The sequence below is a fragment of the Astatotilapia calliptera genome, chromosome 5 (genome assembly GCF_900246225.1).
Source record: "Astatotilapia calliptera chromosome 5, fAstCal1.2, whole genome shotgun sequence".
Taxonomy (NCBI): domain Eukaryota; kingdom Metazoa; phylum Chordata; class Actinopteri; order Cichliformes; family Cichlidae; genus Astatotilapia; species Astatotilapia calliptera.
In genome coordinates this window covers 18,879,540-18,901,537 of record NC_039306.1, presented here as the reverse complement: position 1 = coordinate 18,901,537, position 21,998 = coordinate 18,879,540, and the positions used below count along the sequence as shown (strand labels likewise).

The 21,998-nt window shown below is 39.9% G+C and overlaps 1 protein-coding gene across 1 annotated transcript in view; it reads left to right on the top strand.

The window, feature by feature from the left end:
- Positions 1–5,621: 5,621 nt before the first annotated feature.
- LOC113022409 (voltage-dependent calcium channel subunit alpha-2/delta-2-like) overlaps positions 5,622–21,998 on the top strand; it is a 43,108-nt gene continuing 26,731 nt past the window's right edge. The window contains exons 1-2 of the mRNA XM_026167779.1: positions 5,622–6,283; positions 15,959–16,040. Coding sequence (XP_026023564.1) covers positions 6,171–6,283; positions 15,959–16,040 — 195 coding nt within the window. The 5' untranslated portion in view covers positions 5,622–6,170. The remainder of the gene's footprint in view (positions 6,284–15,958; positions 16,041–21,998) is intronic.

The following is a 21,998-nucleotide window of genomic DNA, read 5'->3' as shown; positions in this document are numbered from 1 at the left end:
TTATTCACCCAGTATTATCCTCAACCACCCAAAATATTCCATCAGCATCATTTATGCTTTAGGTGTAGTGCTTACTAGCAAACATTAGCGCTCTAGCAACCTAAAGTAAAATGGTGGCATTACTGTGTTTGTGCTTACGGTGATCTCATTGTGAGCATGTCAGTATGCTGCAATTAGCTTTTATTCCAGAGCCTGAGTGCAGTTTCACAGAAAGTCTGTGGCTAAAAATCATATTTAAAATATCAGACAGATATCTAATGTGTTAGCCAGAGGGAATCACTAAATCAGAATGCATCATTTTAAAATCTGTAAGACAGAAAGGTGTAAAACTGGCCTACAGTTAAAATCTCTGCTCACCCAGCCAGATTAAAATTGTGTTTTTATTTAGCGTGTCCCTTAAATAGAAAGTGATTTTTTTATTCACTTTACTTGGATGGTTAAAAAGGGAAAAACTCTGTAAAGAAGGATGTTATGAAATACAGATGGAATAATGGCAATGAGGAATTAAAAATGTATTTTGATTTTTAATGCTATTTACATGAGGTAAAGGTCGGCCTCATCCACAGTGCAGCTCTTGGTATTGTCGTCTAATTAACAGTGTATGGCTCTCAGAGGGGGACTGGCAGGAAGCGAGTGCAGTCAGTAATTAGTCTTCTCTCTCTCCCCAGGACGTGACAGCAGTATTAGCACATGGGGCCATCAGGGAGCCGAATAAAAGCTGAACCCAGATCCTTCCTCCCAGAGGGGGGGGAAAAGGTGCAGCCATCCTGTTGGGTCAGCTGCCGAGCTTCTGAATGCCGGGCTGTGGGGAAACATAGGTGCTGTTAAACAGTTTGTCAATGACAACTTCGCTGTTTCAGTATTTCAGGAAAGCCTTTATTATATGTGGTACCAGAGTCAGTAATTTGTATACATGTTTTTTCCTTGGAAACGAAAATTGCTCGACAGTTGATCCCCACTTAATTGTGGTCTCTGAGCAGGGTGCCTGCCCACATGGGGAGATTTTACCTGATTCACAAGGTCTGTGCACACACCCTACTGTGGCGTTTCCAGGATTATGATCATAATTCATGAACAGCTCTCAAAGACCTTTTACAATTAATGGACCAAGTAAAGCCTGAAGATTTATAGAAATAAAATCGTAAACAAGAACTGAGAGGCAGTCTGAAAAACATTTTCTCTATCAGTATCCGTAAAGTAGCTTTGGTGTACATATAGCAAGGCTGTAATGAGTTTCACTTCCATGGTTTTCTTGCTTCTGGGGAGAGCTGTTAATACTCGCAGATGCTGCAGTGTATGAAGGGCTATATGCACAGTGTAAATCACACAGCTGAATGGCTCTGCTGCTCCACTGCAGTGCAACTACAGCTGTCCTTTGGTGGTAAATACATCCAAACCCTTTTGTAATCGAAGGAGCTAACTCTCTCAGGGCTTGTAGTTCAACAGCCACTGCGATCATCTGTTTTTTTTTAATTGTTTTTACTCAGATAAGGAAATTTATCTACAAAAATCCAAATCTGTGTTTTGAAGGTAGTTAATTTAGTAGTTTTCCAAAAAACATTTTTCTTGTATAGGCCTTGGCTGAAGAAAGAAGCTCCATATTTAAACTATTTAAGTATAGAAATCTCTCTTTTAAAAAAAAGAGAGATTTCTATTCTTAAATAGGCCATAAAAGAATAACAGTTATTTGATATAATATATTTGAGACCCATGTCCGCACATCTGCTTTTTAACTTTCTACACATTCTCTGTCTCACCGCACATTTTGATGCTTAATTCATTTCCCTGCATTTTAAAATCTCCTTTTCTTATATAGAGCATGTCCAAATGCCTGGCTGATACAGTATATGTTACATCATTTTGTAGTCTACCATTGCCAGACTTATTCTGGGCTGTGTTCCTGTGCATCTGACAGATTGCATGAAAATGGGATGAGCTTAAGTACTGTCTCTGACTTTGACTTTAACTTATCACCTAAATCATAAGGAAGTGATCTCTTGGTTTGAGCACACGTGACGGGCATGAAAGAGCACGGAGACACCGTGGCAAATGTCTACGCTACCTGCAACATCATATGTGAAAAGGAACAGGCACCAGTGGCAGAAACTAATTTTGGTGTTCTCTGGGGAAAGGGATGTCAAAACAGGTCTCACTAAAGGACCCTCATGCAGTTTGGTTCTGACAGTTTGGACAGAAATATACACATGAGTATCCTGCAGGAGGTCATTATGTTGGGTTCTTGCAGTCCCCTTCCTGATCCTCTTCACACAAAGAAGCAGATACTAGTCCTGCTGCTGATGCCCTTCTACAGCCTTGTCCAGTTGTCCTTGTGCAGTGGCCCATCTCCTGATAACACCTCCACACTCTTGAGACTGTGCTGGGGGAGAGAGCAAATCTTCATGTGATGGCAGGTGTGGAGGAGCTGGACTATGTGTCCAACATGAGTGTGCTACAGGTACTGTCTCAGCAGTGAGAAGAACACTAGCTATAGAAAAGTCATTCAGGTGGGATACAGAGAGAGCAGAGCTGGTCTGTGAAAACTATTCCTTTTTGGGAGTTGTCTTGTTGTTGACTTCCCAGTGTACCTGCTGTCACCTTCTTAGAGAGAGTTCTCAATTTAGCACCATATGTGTTCACTGCATGCGTAAAGTGTAGAGCTTGTCACAAAAACTGGCTTGCAGGCCGCTGTTCATGACTCTACTGCGTTATGTGTGCCTAATGCCTGATGCCTTTAAGTTCCCATTTAGCACAGTGTTTACATCAGTGTCAGCTTTAACATTAATTTGTCACAGTACGCGTTTCAAACTGTCATAGCAGAAAATCAGAGGTGTAATTAATAACATAAATAGTGATTTTATTAAATTTTATGACTCAGTTCCATTCCGGCTCTTTTTTATGGCAATGTGTGAATGGAGAGAAGGCATCGGTAATATTATTGGTTACACGCTAATTACCACAGCATGGTGTATTATAAGGTCCAAGGACTGTAAATACAGAGGAGTGGATTAATTGGAAGAATAGATCAAATATATGTCTTTATCCAATCACGTTACATATAAAAAATAAATAAATAAAAGAACTATACCCACCTATCCTTGGGTAATAAGAAAGTTCAGTCCTGGTCCTTGCATTTCAAGCTGCTAGCTGCTTTCAACAAGATGTCCAAATCCTCAGTGGAAGGAGTGTGTTTCTATTTCTGCACGATGGCTTTCTCAGAGGCAATTATGACTCTTGTCATAGTCCATTTCTTTGCAAATTACTCACAAATTCCATCCTTCTCATCAAGTTTCTCATTAAGAAAATCTCCTGTTAAATTTCATATTACATAAAAGACATAAACCCTTAGTACAGTTAGGATATTCCAGATCAGCTCCCCCAGTGACAGAGTTCCTCGTTGATGTGAGTCTTCCACTTCATGTTGTAATTCCTCCAAAAAGGAATTATCTCCACTCCCACGTCTCATATGGGTGTGGTTTGTTTCACACCCACACACAAAAATGATGGGGGGAGGTTTTTTTCTTTTTAATATGGCTAATAAAATCAAATCAAATGGTCATCTGTGTAAATAATTGTTATGCCTGGATTGATTTAAAAACCAAAACAAATACTGACTGAATTGTCTTGCTCAACTAATGAGCCGCCCTGCGTGGCTGCCACCAGAGCCAACACAAATGAGGGTTACTCATGTCCAGGCATCCAATCTGATTCTGAACTTTTCATCCCAGAAAATCACCCTAAGCTGTTCCTTGATTAAAATTCTGTTAAAGGTCAAGTACCAACAAAAACAAGAACTACAATGTGGGTCTATCTATGATGGACAGGATGCACAGCATACAGACACCAAGAACACAGCAAAGCTCTGCCCTTTATGTTTAAAGGCTTTCATGAACAAGCTATTTGTTCAGTGGGGATGTTTCAGTGAGACTTTTCAAAGAAGTAACCAGAACTCTCAGCGAGCACAACCACACCCAACTCAATGGCTACACTAAAACTTGCTTGCATGCTTTATAATGTTTTTATTACAAAATGCTGACATCAGCCTGTTTTTATTACACTGTGATGGCGTCGTTGTGATGTTGTATTGAAGGTGTGTTGTACAGCTCTCTACACGCTTCTTCATATGATATGTTACTTCATATGATTTCATGAAAGTTTTTTACAAGTCAGTTTTGACCATGGCTGACGATAATAGAGGTCAAGGTCTTAGCCAATGCCAGCCTAGGTACTCATGTCCCCCAAGGCTTAGTATATTGCTGTAAAGTTTTAAAGATGTGAAGTTTAAATATGAAGTTTTACTGATTTTCGTATTTACTGTGACCTTGACCTTGACCTTGACGCAGTTTTCACCTAAATTAAATCCGCTCCAACTGTTATTAGTATCTACCGTCATACAAAATTTAAAAATGATAGTTCGAATGAGACTGTATTCTAAACAATACTTTAATGAGTTCATTCTAAAAAGTTCCTGGAAATTCAAAAAACAGCCCCAAGCATCCTTAATTTACCCTGTAGTGCCACTGTTTTTTGCATCTCTTCCAGTGTATAACACTTCAGTAGTCCTTACTAGATAAAGATTGGCTCGTGTACAAAAAGCTTGTAGCAACAGAACATCCACAGATACTCTCCTCTCCAAAACACACTGTACAAAAAATAAAAACCAACAAGAAAGTATTGAGATTATCTTCTTTTAAACCTAAGTTTTTACTCTCACGTGGGTAAATTCCTTCTTCTTTCGGCTGCTCCATTTATGGGGTGCCACAGCAGGTCATCTGCCTCGATGTCATCCTCCTCTGTCACGCCAGCCCTCTGAATGTCCTCCTTCAGTACACCCATGAATCTTCTCTGTGGTCACATGTCCAAACCATCTCAAACTCGCCTCTCTAACCTTTCTAACATCCTCTGATGTACCCATTTTACTTCTGTCCATCCTGGTAATTCCCTATGAAACTGGAGCATCTTCAACACTCTTACTTCCAGCTCGACTTCCTGTATTTTTGTCAGCGCCACTGTCACATGCAGGCCTCACTACCATCTTGTAAACCTTTCTTTTCCATCTTGTTGCTATTCTTCTGTCACAAATTAACCCTGACACTCCCCTCATTCTACCCTGGCTCTACTTTCTTCTTCACCTCTGTTGTGCACTGTCTGCTGCTCTGGATGGCATTTAAACTCACCTTCATTCCGCTGCTCTTGCAGAGGTAGGTAGCAGGCAATGTTTCAGGATGCTGTACAGTTGATATATGAAGGAAAATTAACACAAAGGCAAATATTAGATGAGATCCGTTTAGCAGATATTTAAAACTAAATGATTAATCCCCACTTTTAACTTCTAACACCTTCAGCATTAACATGTCCCACTTTGCAACAACCCATATATACTCTTTGTCTTTTATTTCAATTTTGTGGGACATGGTCACACTATAAAATGATCACAGATGGTTTTATAGTGTGATATTTAAAAAGAGTGGTTGAATTTTCTCACAATTTTAATGGTTACATTAAAAAGTAAACAGCAGCTAAATTAAATGAATGATCAAACATAACCCCACTTTTTTTAATCTAGTCATGCGTGACCATGACTGGGTCTCCTGTGGACTGGGGCCCAGTTGGTAAACTGGACCCCGGGGGAGTGAAACGGGAGTTAGAAGCGTCTTGATTTTTTTTACATTCAGGGACCCTTCAGTACCTGAAGTGTTGCGTCTTCCTCTAAATAGAAAAACTAAATTTATGGCAGTGACAAATCCCACGTGGCTCCTCAGAGATAAATAAAGCCAAACTAGATTCTTCTCCTGCTTCTCTGTTGCCTGGTGAGCGTGAGCGCGCACGGATCCACGGGCTGCTGATGAGAGAGAGAGAAAGAGAGAGCGGGCGTGGACGCGCCGGCCTGTGTGTGATTGTGGTGTTAGTGCTCGTGGTGGTGTGTATGTGTGTGGGAGCAGGAGGGGAGACTCTGCAGTGTCTTGGCAGCTGCATTAGTGCATCTCCCACCGTCCGCGATGCCTTCACGGCCAATGCCTGCCTCCTCCGCGTCCACTTGACGAGAGAAACCGAGATGAAGTCGTCGGGAAACTGAGCCTGACGTTCACACATTGCTCGCTGTATGCCCCGGAGACAGTCCGGAGCGCTTCATTCACGCAACGAGAGCCCGTGACGAGAATTTTTAATGGAAAATGGCGATAGGCGAAAGGTCTTGCAGCATCGTCTGCTTGCTATCTATCCAGATTATCTTCATTTTCAGCGCATCGTGGCCTGGAGCGCAGGGTCTCTTCCCCCAGCAATACACGTAAGTAACCCTCAGTGAAAACGCAGCCGGGCTCCGATGAGAGACAACTTTGGGCTTGACCACTTCGCTTTGCCACCAGGAGATACTCCAGTCACCCTGCATGCTTTATCTTCTGCTGTTATGTAATTTGACAGGGTTGGCGATTACATCAATGTAAAGGCAGGTTATTTAAAGAGCTGGAAGGTGTAGTCCACGCTATGATATATAGGGGTATATAGGTATATTTGTAGGGTTAAATGAGCAATCATATTTCAGTGTTCCTCCCAAGCAGAAGACCCCATACTGTAAGTGTTTGTACATCAAGTTAGGCAGAATTAGGAGCATCTGGCAAATGATTAATCCTCCCTATTACCATATGATGAGTTAGAGCCTTCATCTGATGTTCTGCACAAATAGGATCTGAGGGTTTTACCCAATGGACGACAGTGAATATTAACTTTGACTTTCTCAAAAACCTGTTTAAAAACAAAAAACAAACAAAAAATTAAAACTGCAAGGACGTACAGGGAAGTTTAAGGTGAGCTAGACTGTGGCTTTAATTAGTTGAGCTATTTGGAGAATTTCTATTTGACATGCAACATTAAGTCTGTGCAGTCATAAAACTGGTAAGGCTCTTTTCCTTGTTTCCCCTGTTGTTCTTGTGCTCCACTAAGTGCTAGATCTTTCCATGATGGCTTGAAAAAAAAAATCATCAAACAGTCCTATCATTTCCTACAACCTCTTGAGGAAACCACACTGTGCACTGTACAACACAAGTACTCAAAGCTCAGGAGTAGCCTACTAGTACCATGCCTACTATCTAGCACAGCAGAAGAAAGGTGTGGTTTTACTGTGGCTTCTTGCTGAAGGCTGCATTCGAAATACCATTTCCCCTTGTTTTTCAATCAATCTCCTGCCCAGTTCTTCAATCCTAACCTTTAACCCGTTACAGTTAAGTACAGCTGGCACTTAACTTGAGACTATCTGGGCCCAACTCCAGGCTCAGCGATCGGGCTGCTCAGGAGGGAGGAACAGGCCAGATGGTCCACTCATCTCCAGGGCACATGCTGAAGAATTTCTGGCCAATCACAACTGGAGATATGAGGTTTATTTACCAATTAGAAAAGAGGGGTCTATTCTATAAACCAGTCAAGTGTGGGCGTGTGCATATGTGTGTGTTTTATGATGAAATGGGTTATTTCAAGCTGCTGCTTTCTCCTCCTCCTCCTCCTTTCTGCTGCTTTTTTCTGCTGAGTGCTCTGAAACAGCTCCATATAGTCTTGTGCCCTGGGTCGCTTCGGCTAAGCTAAATGAAGCGGTGTTGCGACGCTGTAGAACAGCTTCTCATTCCAATTAAGAATTAATACTGCAGCAGCGTGGATTTATACCACTTCTCCCTCTCTCGCTTTGCTCTTTCTCCTCCCACCCTTTCTGTCTTGATACGGCCTCTCCCTGCTGATAGATAGATAGATAGATAGATAGATAGATAGATAGATAGATAGATAGATAGATAGATAGATAGATAGATAGATAGATAGATAGATAGATAGATAGATAGATAGATAGATAGATAGATACTACAAAAAATATGTGTTTTTGTAGTAATAGCCTGCCATGCTGCAGGCATTGCAATCTGCCTTCCTCGTGTTCTGACATCTAGAACATCAATGGGGGAAAATCAAATATTTTTTTATGTTATTTTATTGCAGTTATTCTCAGACTGCAAAGGAGCTCATGACCTGTAAAAGTTTACATTAGAAATAAGTGTTTTGAGAACATTGATCAAAATGCCTTTGTTAAAGTACTCAAATTCAAATCGGAGGTACTTTCACTTTATTCAAGTGCAACCTTTTTTTGTTCTGCATCAGATTTCAGCTTCTGTTATTTACTACTGCTATATTTGAAGCTTGACCATAATAAAATCATGTTAAAAGTATTTTGCTTAGTGGATGAAACTTTGCATAAACCTTGCCTATGGCACAGTGGGTCCCAACGTTTCTACAGCATACACAAATATTCTATACAAATCCCACAATCACATTTATTTTTACATTTAACACATTCATACTACAGAATCGAATGTCAGGTTAGAGTGGTGTGTCACAATACAATGAATGAGAGAGCTATACTATAATAATCATAGTGTATGTATGTTTGCATGAATAGCATGAATAAAACCTCCTGGAAGTATCATGGTTATATCGTTATTTTTGATTTATTTTGGCTGCAGCGATGAATTTAATGAAAATCTAATATTATGTCATCACTAATATGGCACATATGACACCTTGAATGGGGCTGTTTTTCACAGCGAGTACTTTTGTTTTGGTGCCTTTATGTACTTTTTATGTACTTCACCTATCACTGCAAAACCATGTGTAATATGCAACACGTGGAGTTGTAACAGAGCAGAGAGGAAATCTTCTTTTAGTTAAATCCACAACGCTGATCTTTCTCTCAAGGCCACTGCTGGTGCTGCACTAGAACTCAGTGTCTCGAGTAGCTTTGTGTTTTTGCACAGCACATGAACAGACATTAAAGGAAGCAGGCCATGTGTTAACAAAGCCAGGTACTGTTGTCAAAAGACAATTTTTAGGAGCAGCAAGATATGAATAGAACTGAGCAAGCATCAGTAATGGCGGATAAGACAGTTTATGAGCAGCATAAAAAGAGGCGGGTTGCAAAGTGGCAGTCAGCTTGTCTCTGTCTGATTTAATTACTGATTTCCAGTAACCCAAACCATAGATAACCATAGATAGAAGGATAGATAGATGCTTTATGGCTTTTCCGTCTGCTCCTTATACCCCACCTATGGCTCAGCTGTTCCTCTCAACCTTTTGCTCTCTCTGCTGTAAGTGAATATGGGTCAAATCATGTAGTGCTTCTCTATCTGTCTTCACAGTGTTGTGTGACTATAGCCGGTAACAGAGTAGAGGCACAAGAGTGCTTTGCTGTGTGGCCCCTGTACTTGGTTTTCTGATGTCCCACAGGGCTTAAGAGGAAGTGGAGCACACAGTCAAAAACTTTAGTGCTTCAGCGGCACTGAGTCACGGGGTCGAAGCTGCTCTGCAGTCATGTAACAAATCTAATTTAGACACAACTTTTTGAGGGCATTTTAACTAAAACTGTGAAGGAAGGAAGCTTGGTGTCTTCAGTAAGCTATATGCCTTATTTCAGAAAGACATTAAAGTTACATTTTAGAAACAAATATTTCCTTTATGTGGAAAAAAAAAGTTAACTTTTAGTCGGTTTGTGGGTACAACTGGACACCAGTCCCCTATATGATTGCTTACTCTGCTGTCTTCAGCTAGTTGTGAGGAAAATGTGGAGAAATGCACAGTTGTCAGTCCAAAATGGTAGCATGAGAAAAGCTCAATTTTTGGAGCCGGTAGCAGCTGTTGTCAAAATTCAGATGTGCCAGAAACTCAGGATAGTATTCTCTCCACTGCAGTAAACCCGATCTGCAAAGATTTTCTAATAACACACAACAGACTAGCCGGCACAACAAAGTGTGCACTGTTTTTGTGTGTAAAGTAAATAAATAAAATGCTTTGTAGCATTTTCCGTAAAAAGTGTGATAAAAAAGTGTTTTTATCCAGGTTTGAGTGTTGCAGAAAAGCCACATATTCATAATGCTGATTCTTTTTTTTTTAATCTATGAAGATTAACCCCACACATTTGTTTTAGCAAATGTCAAAACATATGGGATGCAGATGGAGGACGTGTGTTAATGAAGCAGTCATGGCATCTGACATGCTTCAGCTTTGGGATTGCTCAGTGTGTTCATGATTGTAAACATGATATTGTTTTGCGCCATGTGACATTTAAGCAACCTGTAGGATTGCTGGGATTAATGTAACTGATTGCCCAATTTATAGGTGCCTTTTAAAGAAATCCTAGCATCTGCGACAAAGTCTTTTTGTCTGCATCTACTTTGCTACCCCTGCCTTTGGATTTGCTCCTTTTACAGTTTTAAATGAACGAGAAAGTAATCATTGCAACAGATTATGCATACAGAGTATCTATTTGTAGTCTGGGTTGCACTGACCAATCACATGCGAACGAAGCAATTTAGCTTTTAGTGGCTCTCCTCTAAAATGCATCTGCATTTGGAAGCAGTCAGTAATAATGACTGGTGCAACAGCAAGTGTTGACATGGCATGGATATCTGCTGGTTACACCGGAAGCCCTGAAAAATGGACCACTGCCTCCAAAGGCTGAGTCAGCAGACAAACTGACTGTTTTCCAGACTGATGACAAAGTAGCTAAATGCAAAAACAAACAAACGATATTTTAATAATATTCAAGATATTTTCAGTTAATCAAATTAATGTAATCCAGATTTAATAGCACCAGCAAATTGAGAACACTTTGGAACAGAGTGCATTTTAAAGGCTTTATTTAAAGCGTTAGATACTTTTCCGATTGCATCCCTCTATAGAGAGGGAAAAGGAAAGTGTGCATGCTGTTTCTCTTTTCCACAGCACGCCTCGCTTATTTCTACCACTGCCTCGAACGCCTCAAGGTAAAAAAGAAATTCACTTTCAAATGGATCAGTGTGAAGACATGTCAGGCATTCAGTCTTATAATAATCTTAAATGGGCCTTTAAAGTGATACTCTTGATGTTGCTGGATTTGAAAAAAAAAAAAGGTTATATCTTAGTTTCTATACACGGTTCCTGTAGCTGGGCACTTCCCAGAAACCCAGAAGTAAATTATCACTTCAAATAAAAGAATGTGAAAATGTCTCGCACCGTATTAAGAGCTGTCTGATCTTCATCAGGTCTGGGCGTCCTCGATTTCAGCTGGGCTAGAAAAAAGAAAGAAAAAGAATCCTTTGCAGCATCCAAAAAGCTGTCTTCCTGTGAATTCGGGCAGTGAAGATTTGTGGCTTGTCCGACAGCAGAAACAAGTCCAACAAGACTTTAATCAGTGCTGTTGTCTTGTAACTCTGCTGGAAGCTGTCTGACTGATAATGAATCGACTCTCTGGGCACTTACAGGTCTGATTAATTGATTTCCTGGTTTGACTTATTTAGGTAGAAACTAAAATGAATATTTCATCTCCAGAAACTTTTCTTAAATCTGACTGAAGTGAAGTACAGGATTGCAGGGGAATATATAGTAAGATAGTCAGAGCATAACACAAATATTGTGTTGTATATTATATGGTATAATAACTATATAGTATATAGTTTAGTGTATAGTCTTTTAAAGCATATTTTTACATTTATGTAGTAATGGTTGACTGCAAAATTTTGAAGGAAACTGATTTTTATACTGCAGGATCCCTCTTTTGTTCAGGTAGGTTGTGTAGGATTGGGTGCCGCTTTGAAATCGCAGCTTGCGATGTGATTATGTCACAGTATTTATTATTTAAAATGGAAGAGCACATGCTGTGCTATATTTATGATATTGATTTAAGTGCAAAATTCTTATTTTAAATGAGTAGTTGAAGGAAGGCTGTATTTAGTTAAAATACATTTGTGGAATAGGATAACATATTTAGTCACCCTAAAAGAATTCAGCACACGTAGTAATGGAATATCTTGAATTTCATAAATCTGGTCCTTCAAGTGTTTTCCCCCTCCTTATTCTCTATTTGTGTTTCTCATTTGTAAAAAAAATAATAAATAAAAAATCTTCAATGTAATAAGTGCAGAAAAGTCCAACAATAATAATAAAAATAGTACTATGTACTTTGAAACTTGAGAGTCCAATCAGAGGTGTGAAATCAGAGGTGTGATCCAATCAGAGTAGTAGCAAATTCAAACTAATTTGTTGCTGTCCTTGATAACACTGCGCCAAACTCCAGAATTTACCCCAAATACAAAAGTTAGCTTTTAATTTAATTAATCCACCTGCAAGGTTTTTTTTGTACCTCCAACTCTTAATCAGACATCAGCCAGTGAACTGTGAGTTTCATATCCATTCAAACTGTAGAAGTGCTACATTTTAGCCACTTTATTACCTTGATGGCAAACATGATAGGTCTGTAAATAAAGTGATAATAATGTGACCATTTAGTATAAAGATATACTAATGTCTCATGCAGAAGGTTTCCTTAAGCTCTCCCTCAGTCTGCTCATATTTATCTACATGAATTCCATTTAGTAGGATTGTATGAAAACAACTGATAAATTATTTAGTGTGTTAGGCTTTGAATGTTAACGCTGCAAGGAACTGTGGAGCGGTATTATTCCTTTTCATTTCCTATTGTGTAGTTCAGTGTATCCTAAATGCTCAAGGAGATAAGAAAGGAAATGAAGCCCCTTTCCTTAGTATTTAGAGAAAAGAGTGACACTTAGATATTTCCATGTCGGTTCAGTCAGTTACAGTGGGGCAAAAAAGTATTTAGCCAGCCACCGATTGTGCAAGTTCCCCCACTTAAAATGATGACAGAGGTCAGTAATTTGCACCAGAGGTACACTTCAACTGTGAGAGACAGAATGTGGAAAAAAAATCCATGAATCCACATGGTAGGATTTGTAAAGAATTTATTCATAAATCAGGGTGGAAAATAAGTATTTGGTCAATAACAAAAATACAACTCAATACTTTGTAACATAACCTTTGTTGGCAATAACAGAGGTCAAACGTTTACTATAGGTCTTTACCAGGTTTGCACACACAGTAGCTGGTATTTTGGCCCATTCCTCCATGCAGATCTTCTCGAGAGCAGTGATGTTTTGGGGCTGTCGCCGAGCAACACGGACTTTCAACTCCCGCCACAGATTTTCTATGGGGTTGAGGTCTGGAGACTGGCTAGGCCACTCCAGGACTTTCAAATGCTTCTTATGGAGCCACTCCTTTGTTGCCCGGGCGGTGTGTTTTGGATCATTGTCATGTTGGAAGACCCAGCCTCGTTTCATCTTCAAAGTTCTCACTGATGGAAGGTGGTTTTGGCTCAAAATCTCACGATACATGGCCCCATTCATTCTGTCCTTAACACGGATCAGTCGTCCTGTCTCCTTGGCAGAAAAACAGCTCCATAGCATGATGTTTCCACCCCCATGCTTCACAGTAGGTATGGTGTTCTTGGGATGCAACTCAGTATTCTTCTTCCTCCAAACACGACGAGTTGAGTTTATACCAAAAAGTTCTACTTTGGTTTCATCTGACCACATGACATTCTCCCAATCCTCTGCTGTATCATCCATGTGCTCTCTGGCAAACTTCAGACGGGCCTGGACATGCACTGGCTTCAGCAGCGGAACACGTCTGGCACTGCGGGATTTGATTCCCTGCCGTTGTAGTGTGTTACTGATGGTGACCTTTGTTACTTTGGTCCCAGCTCTCTGCAGGTCATTCACCAGGTCCCCCCGTGTGGTTCTGGGATCTTTGCTCACCGTTCTCATGATCATTTTGACCCCACAGGATGAGATCTTGCGTGGAGTCCCAGATCGAGGGAGATTATCAGTGGTCTTGTATGTCTTCCATTTTCTGATGATTGCTCCCACAGTTGATTTTTCACACCAAGCTGCTTGCCTATTGTAGATTCACTCTTCCCAGTCTGGTGCAGGTCTACAATACTTTTCCTGGTGTCCTTCGAAAGCTCTTTGGTCTTGGCCATGGCGGAGTTTGGAGTCTGACTGTTTGAGGCTGTGGACAGGTGTCTTTTATACAGATGATGAGTTCAAACAGGTGCCATTCATACAGGTAACGAGTGGGGGACAGAAAAGCTTCTTACAGAAGACGTTACAGGTCTGTGAGAGCCAGAGATTTTCCTTGTTTGAGGTGACCAAATACTTATTTTCCACCCTAATTTACGAATAAATTCTTTACAAATCCTACCATGTGAATTCATGGATTTTTTTTTTCACATTCTGTCTCTCACAGTTGAAGTGTACCTCTGGTGCAAATTACTGACCTCTGTCATCATTTTAAGTGGGGGAACTTGCAGAATTGGTGGCTGACTAAATACTTTTTTGCCCCACTGTAGGAACCTTTCCAGGCATAAAAAGACGATTTGACTCCAACCTAATTATTTTAGTCATGAATTAACCTTTGTGTGGTAGGTGGACTGACAGTATAGAAGTAATTAGTGATATATCATCTCTAAACAAGTGCGTTTTCCCCTAAAGAACATTTTTAATGTTTTCAAAATAGCTGTCCCCAATGTCAGAGCATCAATGTTTACTTTTCTTTTATGGGCAGTACTTGTCAATTAGGGAAACTCCACATGGAGAGGCGGAGGAGGTGTTGAATTGAGGTCCGTGGCCCTTTCTCACATAACAAAGCACTCAAAACGGAGCAGCCCACTTCAGACAAATTCATGCTTCATTTGGGTTAAGGGAGGGAGCCTGCATGATGACCATTTAACCCACCCGTGTATCAGACGTATCCCAACATGAGTCATATGGTCTTTGTGCTAGGGAGCAGTTTGGACACCTTTAAATGTCTGATGTCTGTGTCTTGAAAACAAATTCTGAAAAATTCAGGGCTGCAGTAGATGTGTGAAAACAGCTAGAGATTTGTATATGCTGAATGCGTATGCAGAAAATCAAAATCAACAAAATCAGTAGGATGAAAAGTAGAGAAGGTTTGGTGCCATTTCTGTGTTTTACATATAGTGTATTTAAATGTTTTTCCCTTTCAAACACTATGTAACACCATCAAGGTCAAATTTAAGGTCAAACCTGATCATCACTGGCTTTTATTCCACAGTGTCCCAGGTTTTCAGTTTTGACTGCTTGTTTTGTGTTTCACCTTTAATTAAATATCGTCCGGTCTCATGTGAGGATTACACTGGATACATATTAGATTGGATCATGGACATACAGGGAATACTGTGTGAAAGTGAGCCCGAGAATACTCCTCCCAACAGTGTCTGTTTAAATCTGACAAATAGTGTCTCTGCTGTATTGATACGAGTATAGGTTTCTGTTTTTTGATCGAATAGAAAATAATGAATGAAGTTTTAGTTTATTGGGATTTCTTGGATTAACCAGTCCGCATCTTGAAACGTTACTAGGGAAGACACTGAGTATGTGAGTGTAGCTTGTAGTATAAAGCACTTTCTCCAAAAGTTGATTCTGTTCATCCGGACGTGGCGTTTTGTGGGAGAAACGTTTCGTCACTCATCCGAGTGACTTCTTCAGTCTCAGCTGACTGCAGGTTTCCCCAATCTTATAAACAGTAAGATTGCCCATTGTTCCTTCAGTGGGCTGGTGTCAGTCATTATGCAAATTTCATTGATAGTTTGTGGCTATAATGTTGCCTTTTAAAAGATATTCAAACACACATTGAGTTTTTCGAAATACAAAAACAAGAAAAGACAGATTTGTGCAGATAAGTTCAAAAACAATTACCAGTGATAATGTTTTTCTGCTTACTCTGCTGCATTGGAAGCCATTATAATTGCAGTGTGGATGCATATTTTTTAAACATATATCCAAACTATATAACAATTAAAGAAATAAATACTTATATTAAGTACAGACAAGCTTGCAAATCATATGCAATTACAGATGGTTGCAAGAGCGACATAAAAAACATCCACACTGACCAATAAAGCTGTTCTCTCGCTCTGTTGCTGCAAGAAAAATGAAGCATGTTTGCATAAAAGATGTGGTAATCTGTGTGCAGTTTCCTGCTATTTTTGTTACATCACTGATTGTTTCTGTGAAACAGATACACCTCTCTGTTTCATTTGTTTTGCATTGTGTGACAGTCAGCCTCCGGTGTTTATCCACAGGATGATGCACTGGGCCAGGCGTATCGAGCAGGAGATTGACAGAGTCTTTCAGCACATCACTGGAGCTCAGCAGTTGAAAGGGGTGAGTGTCTGCTTCTCTCATTCATCACAGTGTTGGATAAATTCAATAAGAAGTGCACCGAGCGGAGAGGTCAGCGCGCAAATTGACTGTAACTCCATTAAGTTGAAGATCCGCAGCTAAATAGGTGCAAAAAACCAGAAAACAGTCACAGTCTGTCTCACTTAAACCTCTTTGTTTCCTTGTTTGGTGGTTTTCTGGGATCCCTGCAGAGCCAATAACAAAAAATAATGTTTTCTCAGAGCAGCCATAAATCTTTCTCTTACATCTTTTCTCTTTAGCCGTTATTTTTAGTACATATACTCTGCTTTTAGACATTTTAGATACATAATTTTGTATTGCGTTGTGTTTACAATAATTATCAGTTTTGCGCGCACTGGATTATACACCTGAAAGTGAAAGAGATGCCTCAACACACACCTACAGTGGTTAGATTTAGAATATCTGAATTGAGCTTCATGAAATCAAGAGCTTTAATAACACCTACATTCATGAATACTAATTTAGGCCTTTCATGAGCTGATCATATAATAACTGTGTTAATATTGAAACTGTTCATTTTTGAACACATAACAGGTATTTTCCATTAAGCTCTGAGTTGGAAGTCATTAATGATTGATTTTTACATTACAGGTGCATTAGAGTAATCTTATTCCAGGGTCTTTTGATTCTGATTCTGTGCGTTAAATTCCATATTAAATGGTTCTAGTTCTGGTTCTAAACAATATCCAGTCAACTTGGATCTCAGATTCCAACTCTGCTTTTTCCAGCTGAAGGTTGGACATCAAAGTTTTTAGTGAGCATTGCTCATACAGAAGTAAATGATGAATTCCTAATAAATATTTTATACTTAGGATTAACCCAAAATAAAAGTTGTTTGTTTACTGAAATAAAAGAACATTTTAATGTGGAAATGTAGCTCAGTTGCACCCTAAAATAGTGTAAGCAAAAGGCTGAAAAAAACCCCCCCCAAAAACATTTCCACTGAAGGTTTTTTACAAAATGGGATTTTGATTTGTTACATTCACTGACTGCAGGTAAGTCCAGATTGTACTTGTTTTTATTTTTGTCTAATTGTTCACAGTGATCTGGTAGACTGTCATTAGGAGTGTATTCAGTTTTCTTTTACTTTTCATTTCCAGCATGTTTTCAACATTATTTAGTGTAACAGGTGGCTGGGAGGGGTTGTCCCTCTGAAGGCAAGTGCCAGAGACCAGGAACAAAGATCATCTGTAGGGGGCAAGTGATCCCTGCTCTGAGGAGATGTGTGGGGGCGTTCCCTCAGCAGAGAGCAGTGGCACGTGTCCTCTCTGTTTGTGTCACACCATAGCAGATGGTCAGCCTGCAGTAATGCCTTAATGTGAAACTCACTTGTTCATTCAATCCTCATTAATCCCGCCATGCTTTTAAAACACTGCAGATCTGTTCAAGATTGTTCTCCTTTGCTTAGAAAGTTTTCTCTTGGTGAGGAAACCGTTATTCACGTCAGGCATCATTTTAATTCCTAAACAAGGGGTTCAAATTTATAGATAACTACAGCTGTCACAGTTAGCTGGGTGTAGAGTGGTAACTTGAGGCCTAATTTGAGAGGCATGAAAGTATCAGTAAAATTCCAAAAACACTGGTTACCATGACACTTTGGGAATATAAGATCAGGAATCATCATGCGAATGATATGGTAATTATAAATAATGTTAAATAATGAAAGGACCATAAGTACACAGAGGAGAATATAAAAATGGGTGGGAAGTGGGGCAGAGCTGAAACAATTTAGGACAGAACGTAAAACTCAAAACAAGATATGAGAGACAATAACTAACAAAGTGAAACAACTAAACTAAAGACTGAGATAAGGAAAATCACAGAACATGAAACACTGATGAGGCTAAAACAATGAACCAATATACAAGAAAACTCAAGTACCTAAACTCTAATAATAAACTCTGTGAATACTGAATTCAGTTCAGTTCTTCTGAACCCCAAGGCTAACTAGAACTTGAATATAACTCTATTCTCACTTGACTTTAGGTTTCTAGTTCTTTCTGCTGGCAGAAACAGGAAAGAACTCAAACAAATCAGCATTTTTTTAGTCTTAAAGAAAGCCGACACATCTGTATAGCTCAAATTAAGACACCTTGTACAAGCCATCAAAAGTAATAAGGTTAAAAAGTCTGCAGCTCTCCTAGAAATTTTGTTGTTGTTTTGAGCTTAAATGCTAACGTGTTCACAATGGCAATGTTAACGTTGCTGTGGTCAGTTAGGTCTAACATCCTGACTGTCCAGTTCTTGCACCTTTCTGAAGTGACATTTTCATATGTTCCATACATTTCACTGAATAAAAAGGTGCTTCTATGAAATAGGTCACTTCAACATCTGCTATGTAAGAGTATTTGGTTCTTAAATCAGTCAAAATGGCAGCTCATTCCAGAAAAGAACGAAGGACGATGTGACTCTGTACCGACAAGAAGTATCAGTATGTTAGCACAATAACACTGGCTATGTAGCATAAACAACAGATGATAATGGGATTGTTATGAGTTTTATATATAATTGCACAAAGCAAATCAATATGGGGAAAACAGAACCTTTTCTTTATCATGGTAAATTACTAAATTTATTGTCTTTTAACCATAGATGTCAAAATTTTTAGTGGATATCCATTAAGACTTAGTGCTATTTCAGTTTGAACTTGTGTTGAGGACCAGCAGCTTGTATGCAGAGGGGAAAATAAGCATTGAACGTGCCAACATTTTCACACTAAACATTTTTAATGGGGCTATAGATGTGAAATTTTCTGATGTAATCTAGACATAGAAAGAAATCAAAACAAATAAGTCCAAAAAGGAACTTATGTGTAATAAAGTGGAATGACACAGGTATAAATTGTTTTATCAAAGCCAGCCCCCCCCCAAAAAAAGCCCCAGCTGCTATTTTAAAAGCAGGCCTACCCCATATTTATTTGGAATATTAGAGGCTTCGGTCCTATTTGATGGCCCATGAAAAGGTTTTTCTTTGGCACGGTGTCATATAAGAAGCATCTCTTTATGAGTAAAAGCAAAAAGCTCTGTCAAGACTGTAGTGACCGTATTGTTGCAAAATGTACTGATAGTGTTGGATATGAATGTTGCAGTGAGCACTAAGGCTGGGAATAAGAACCACTTCTTATAGTAGTTCAGTTTCTGTTCCTGTTTCTAAAGTAGAATCACTGTGGCGATTGCTTTAAAGTCTCTTTGTGCTGTTGGTTTTGTTTTCATACCTAAATACTAAGAGAAAATCATATGTGTGTCCTCATGAAGCTGATAGATCGACCCGATCAATCACCTGACTTGCATTTCATCTCAATAGTCCTATTAGAAATATATTTAATGAGGAAAATGCTACCAGGTTCAATACTTATGTTCCTACATGGTTGTTGTCTATGTTTTACCCACATAATGCGTGTCCTCAGTGGTGCTCCTTGATGGATTCTACACAAGACCTAGTTCTTCACAGACAGCACAGTTCACAGAAACACCCATTGCTGCATGTTCCCATCTGTGCAGCATGGGCCAGTAAAGCATCTGGTCAGTATTCAACATTTGGGACATTTTAAAGTTAGGGAAGAAAGCTAATTTTAGTGGAAAAGTCCTCTTGCAGTCTGTATGTATGCTTGCCAAACAGATTCATCCAGAGCACTGCGTTTCTTTTTGGCTTATCTTAATTCTTTCTCCGACATCTTTGCATGTAGGATAGATAAACCCGTTCAACTGCCTGTTAATGCAAATATCTAGCCAATACCAGCCAATAACATGGCAGCAACTTGATGCATTTGGTTCATGTAGACTAAAGGTGACCTGTTAAAGTAGTAGCTCTCTGGTTGAGAAATGTCTTATTGATCAGAAGTCAGAGGTTAAACACTCTGTGCTAATAAGAAGAGTCAAAAATAACTAAAAAAAACAAACAAATGTTGAAGCAGATGGTCTACAGCAGCAGACGACCACACCATCTAAACTTCACTGTACTCAAATGGCTTCAATCTGTGACAAAGTGGATGAGCAGTTGCAATGCTCTCCATTTGTCCGGCATCTCCTGGTGTAGGTGTCCTGAAGTGGGGGGAGAGCAATCCTGCAGCAGCGTTCTGCTGTACGGATCACCCTCTGAAGAGCTTTTTGGTCCTAACACAGCTGTTCCCAAACCAGGATGTGAGGTTCTGTGTGAGGATGCTCTCCACAGCGCCTGTATAGAAAATCCTGAGGATCTTTGGAGAGACCCTGAACTTCCTCAGTTGTCGGAGGTGGTACAGGCGCCGCCTTGTCTTTTTGGACTGTATCTGAATGTGGGCAGACCATGTCAGGTCTGAGGAGATGTGGACACCGAGATATTTGAAGGACTGCACCCTCTCCATTGGAGCTCCATTGATGATAATGGGCTTGTAGTCTCTGTGCTGACTCCTTCTGAAGTCCACCACCAGCTCCTTGGTCTTGCCAACATTCAGTTGGAGATTGTTGTCCTGGCAACATGATGCCAGATTCTTCACTTCATCCATGTAGGCCGCCTCATCATTGTTGGAGATGGCGTCCAACACCACTGTGTCGTCAGCAAACTTGGTGTTGGAGCTGTGGGTGGCCACACAGTCTGAAGTGTAGAGGGAGTAGAGCAGTGGCGAGAGGACACATCCCTGTGGCGCTCTCGTGTTGATGGTGATGCTGTTGGAAATGCACTTACCCATCCTCACCACCTGAGTTCTGCCAGTGAGGAAGACAAACACCCATGCACACAGACGGCTCTTGACTGATTTTCACAGTTCAGCATCAATCATCAAAATGCATTTTGAGAAGAAATTTATTTTGAGCGGAGAAAAGCTGCGTGCAAAAAATGTATTTCAGCGTTTGCTATTATCCACACACACACACACAATAGCAGCCACTCTTGCTCAGTTTTTGCATCTGCGCTTGCTCGCAATGTGCTGCTTGCGCTCTCAACATTTCTGCCCGTGCGCGTTCAATTCTTTCTGTACACCGTTATATTTGTGTCACAAAACCAACCAAACCAATCACAGACTTGGATGCAAAAAAATCTGACTGGCTCGTTTGAGTTTTGGACGAAATGGATTCTGGGATATTGCATTTCGTCATTTCGAGCTGATTGGAGACCAAAACAGCCAATCAGATTTTTTTTTACATCCAAGTCTGTGATTTGCTGATTTTGTGGCATAAATATAACGATGTACAGAAAGAGCTGAACGTGCACGGGCAGAAATGTTGATAGCGCAAGCAGCACATTGCGAGCAAGCGCAGATGCAAAAACTGAGCGAGAGGGGCTCAGTTTTTGAGTGTATATGGATAATAGCAAACACTGAAATACATTTTTTGCACGCAGCAATGAATTTTGTTCACTCAAATTTAGCTTTTCTTCGCTGTAAATAAATTTCTTCTCAAAATGCAGCACTTGCACCTGCAAATTTGTTTTACATGCGCTCAGAATAGTGGCACAAAAATAACGCCATAGGTTTGGCCCCAACAGCACACATTGACACAGAAGTCACCAACCTTTGTCTCTCAAAACTAGGCGCCTGCTAATGCCTGTCTATCTGCTGTCTCCCTATCTCGTGTCCTTGTTGCACATTTCTTCGCACACTGTGTTCTCCTTTCTGTCGCCTCTGCTTCTCACATACACATCTGACTTATTCTCCCAATTCTGTGTGTGTTCTCTATGTGTGAGTGTTTAGCAGCTTGACCTATGGCCTACTTAAATGAATAACGAATATAATGCTTTACTATCGTTAATACAACTAAATCCCTAATACTACAATAATCTATTCTTACAATATAGTAAGTCTCTGCCAGGCTCAGATGAGAGAGGAGAGGCGAGCTGAGTTACCAAATCGATGTATTTTTTGTTTTGTTAATTAAGTTTGGAGGGGACGTTTTGTTAAGTTTCATGTAGGATGGGGTTCACTGTAAATAAATTGCTCACCTCTGG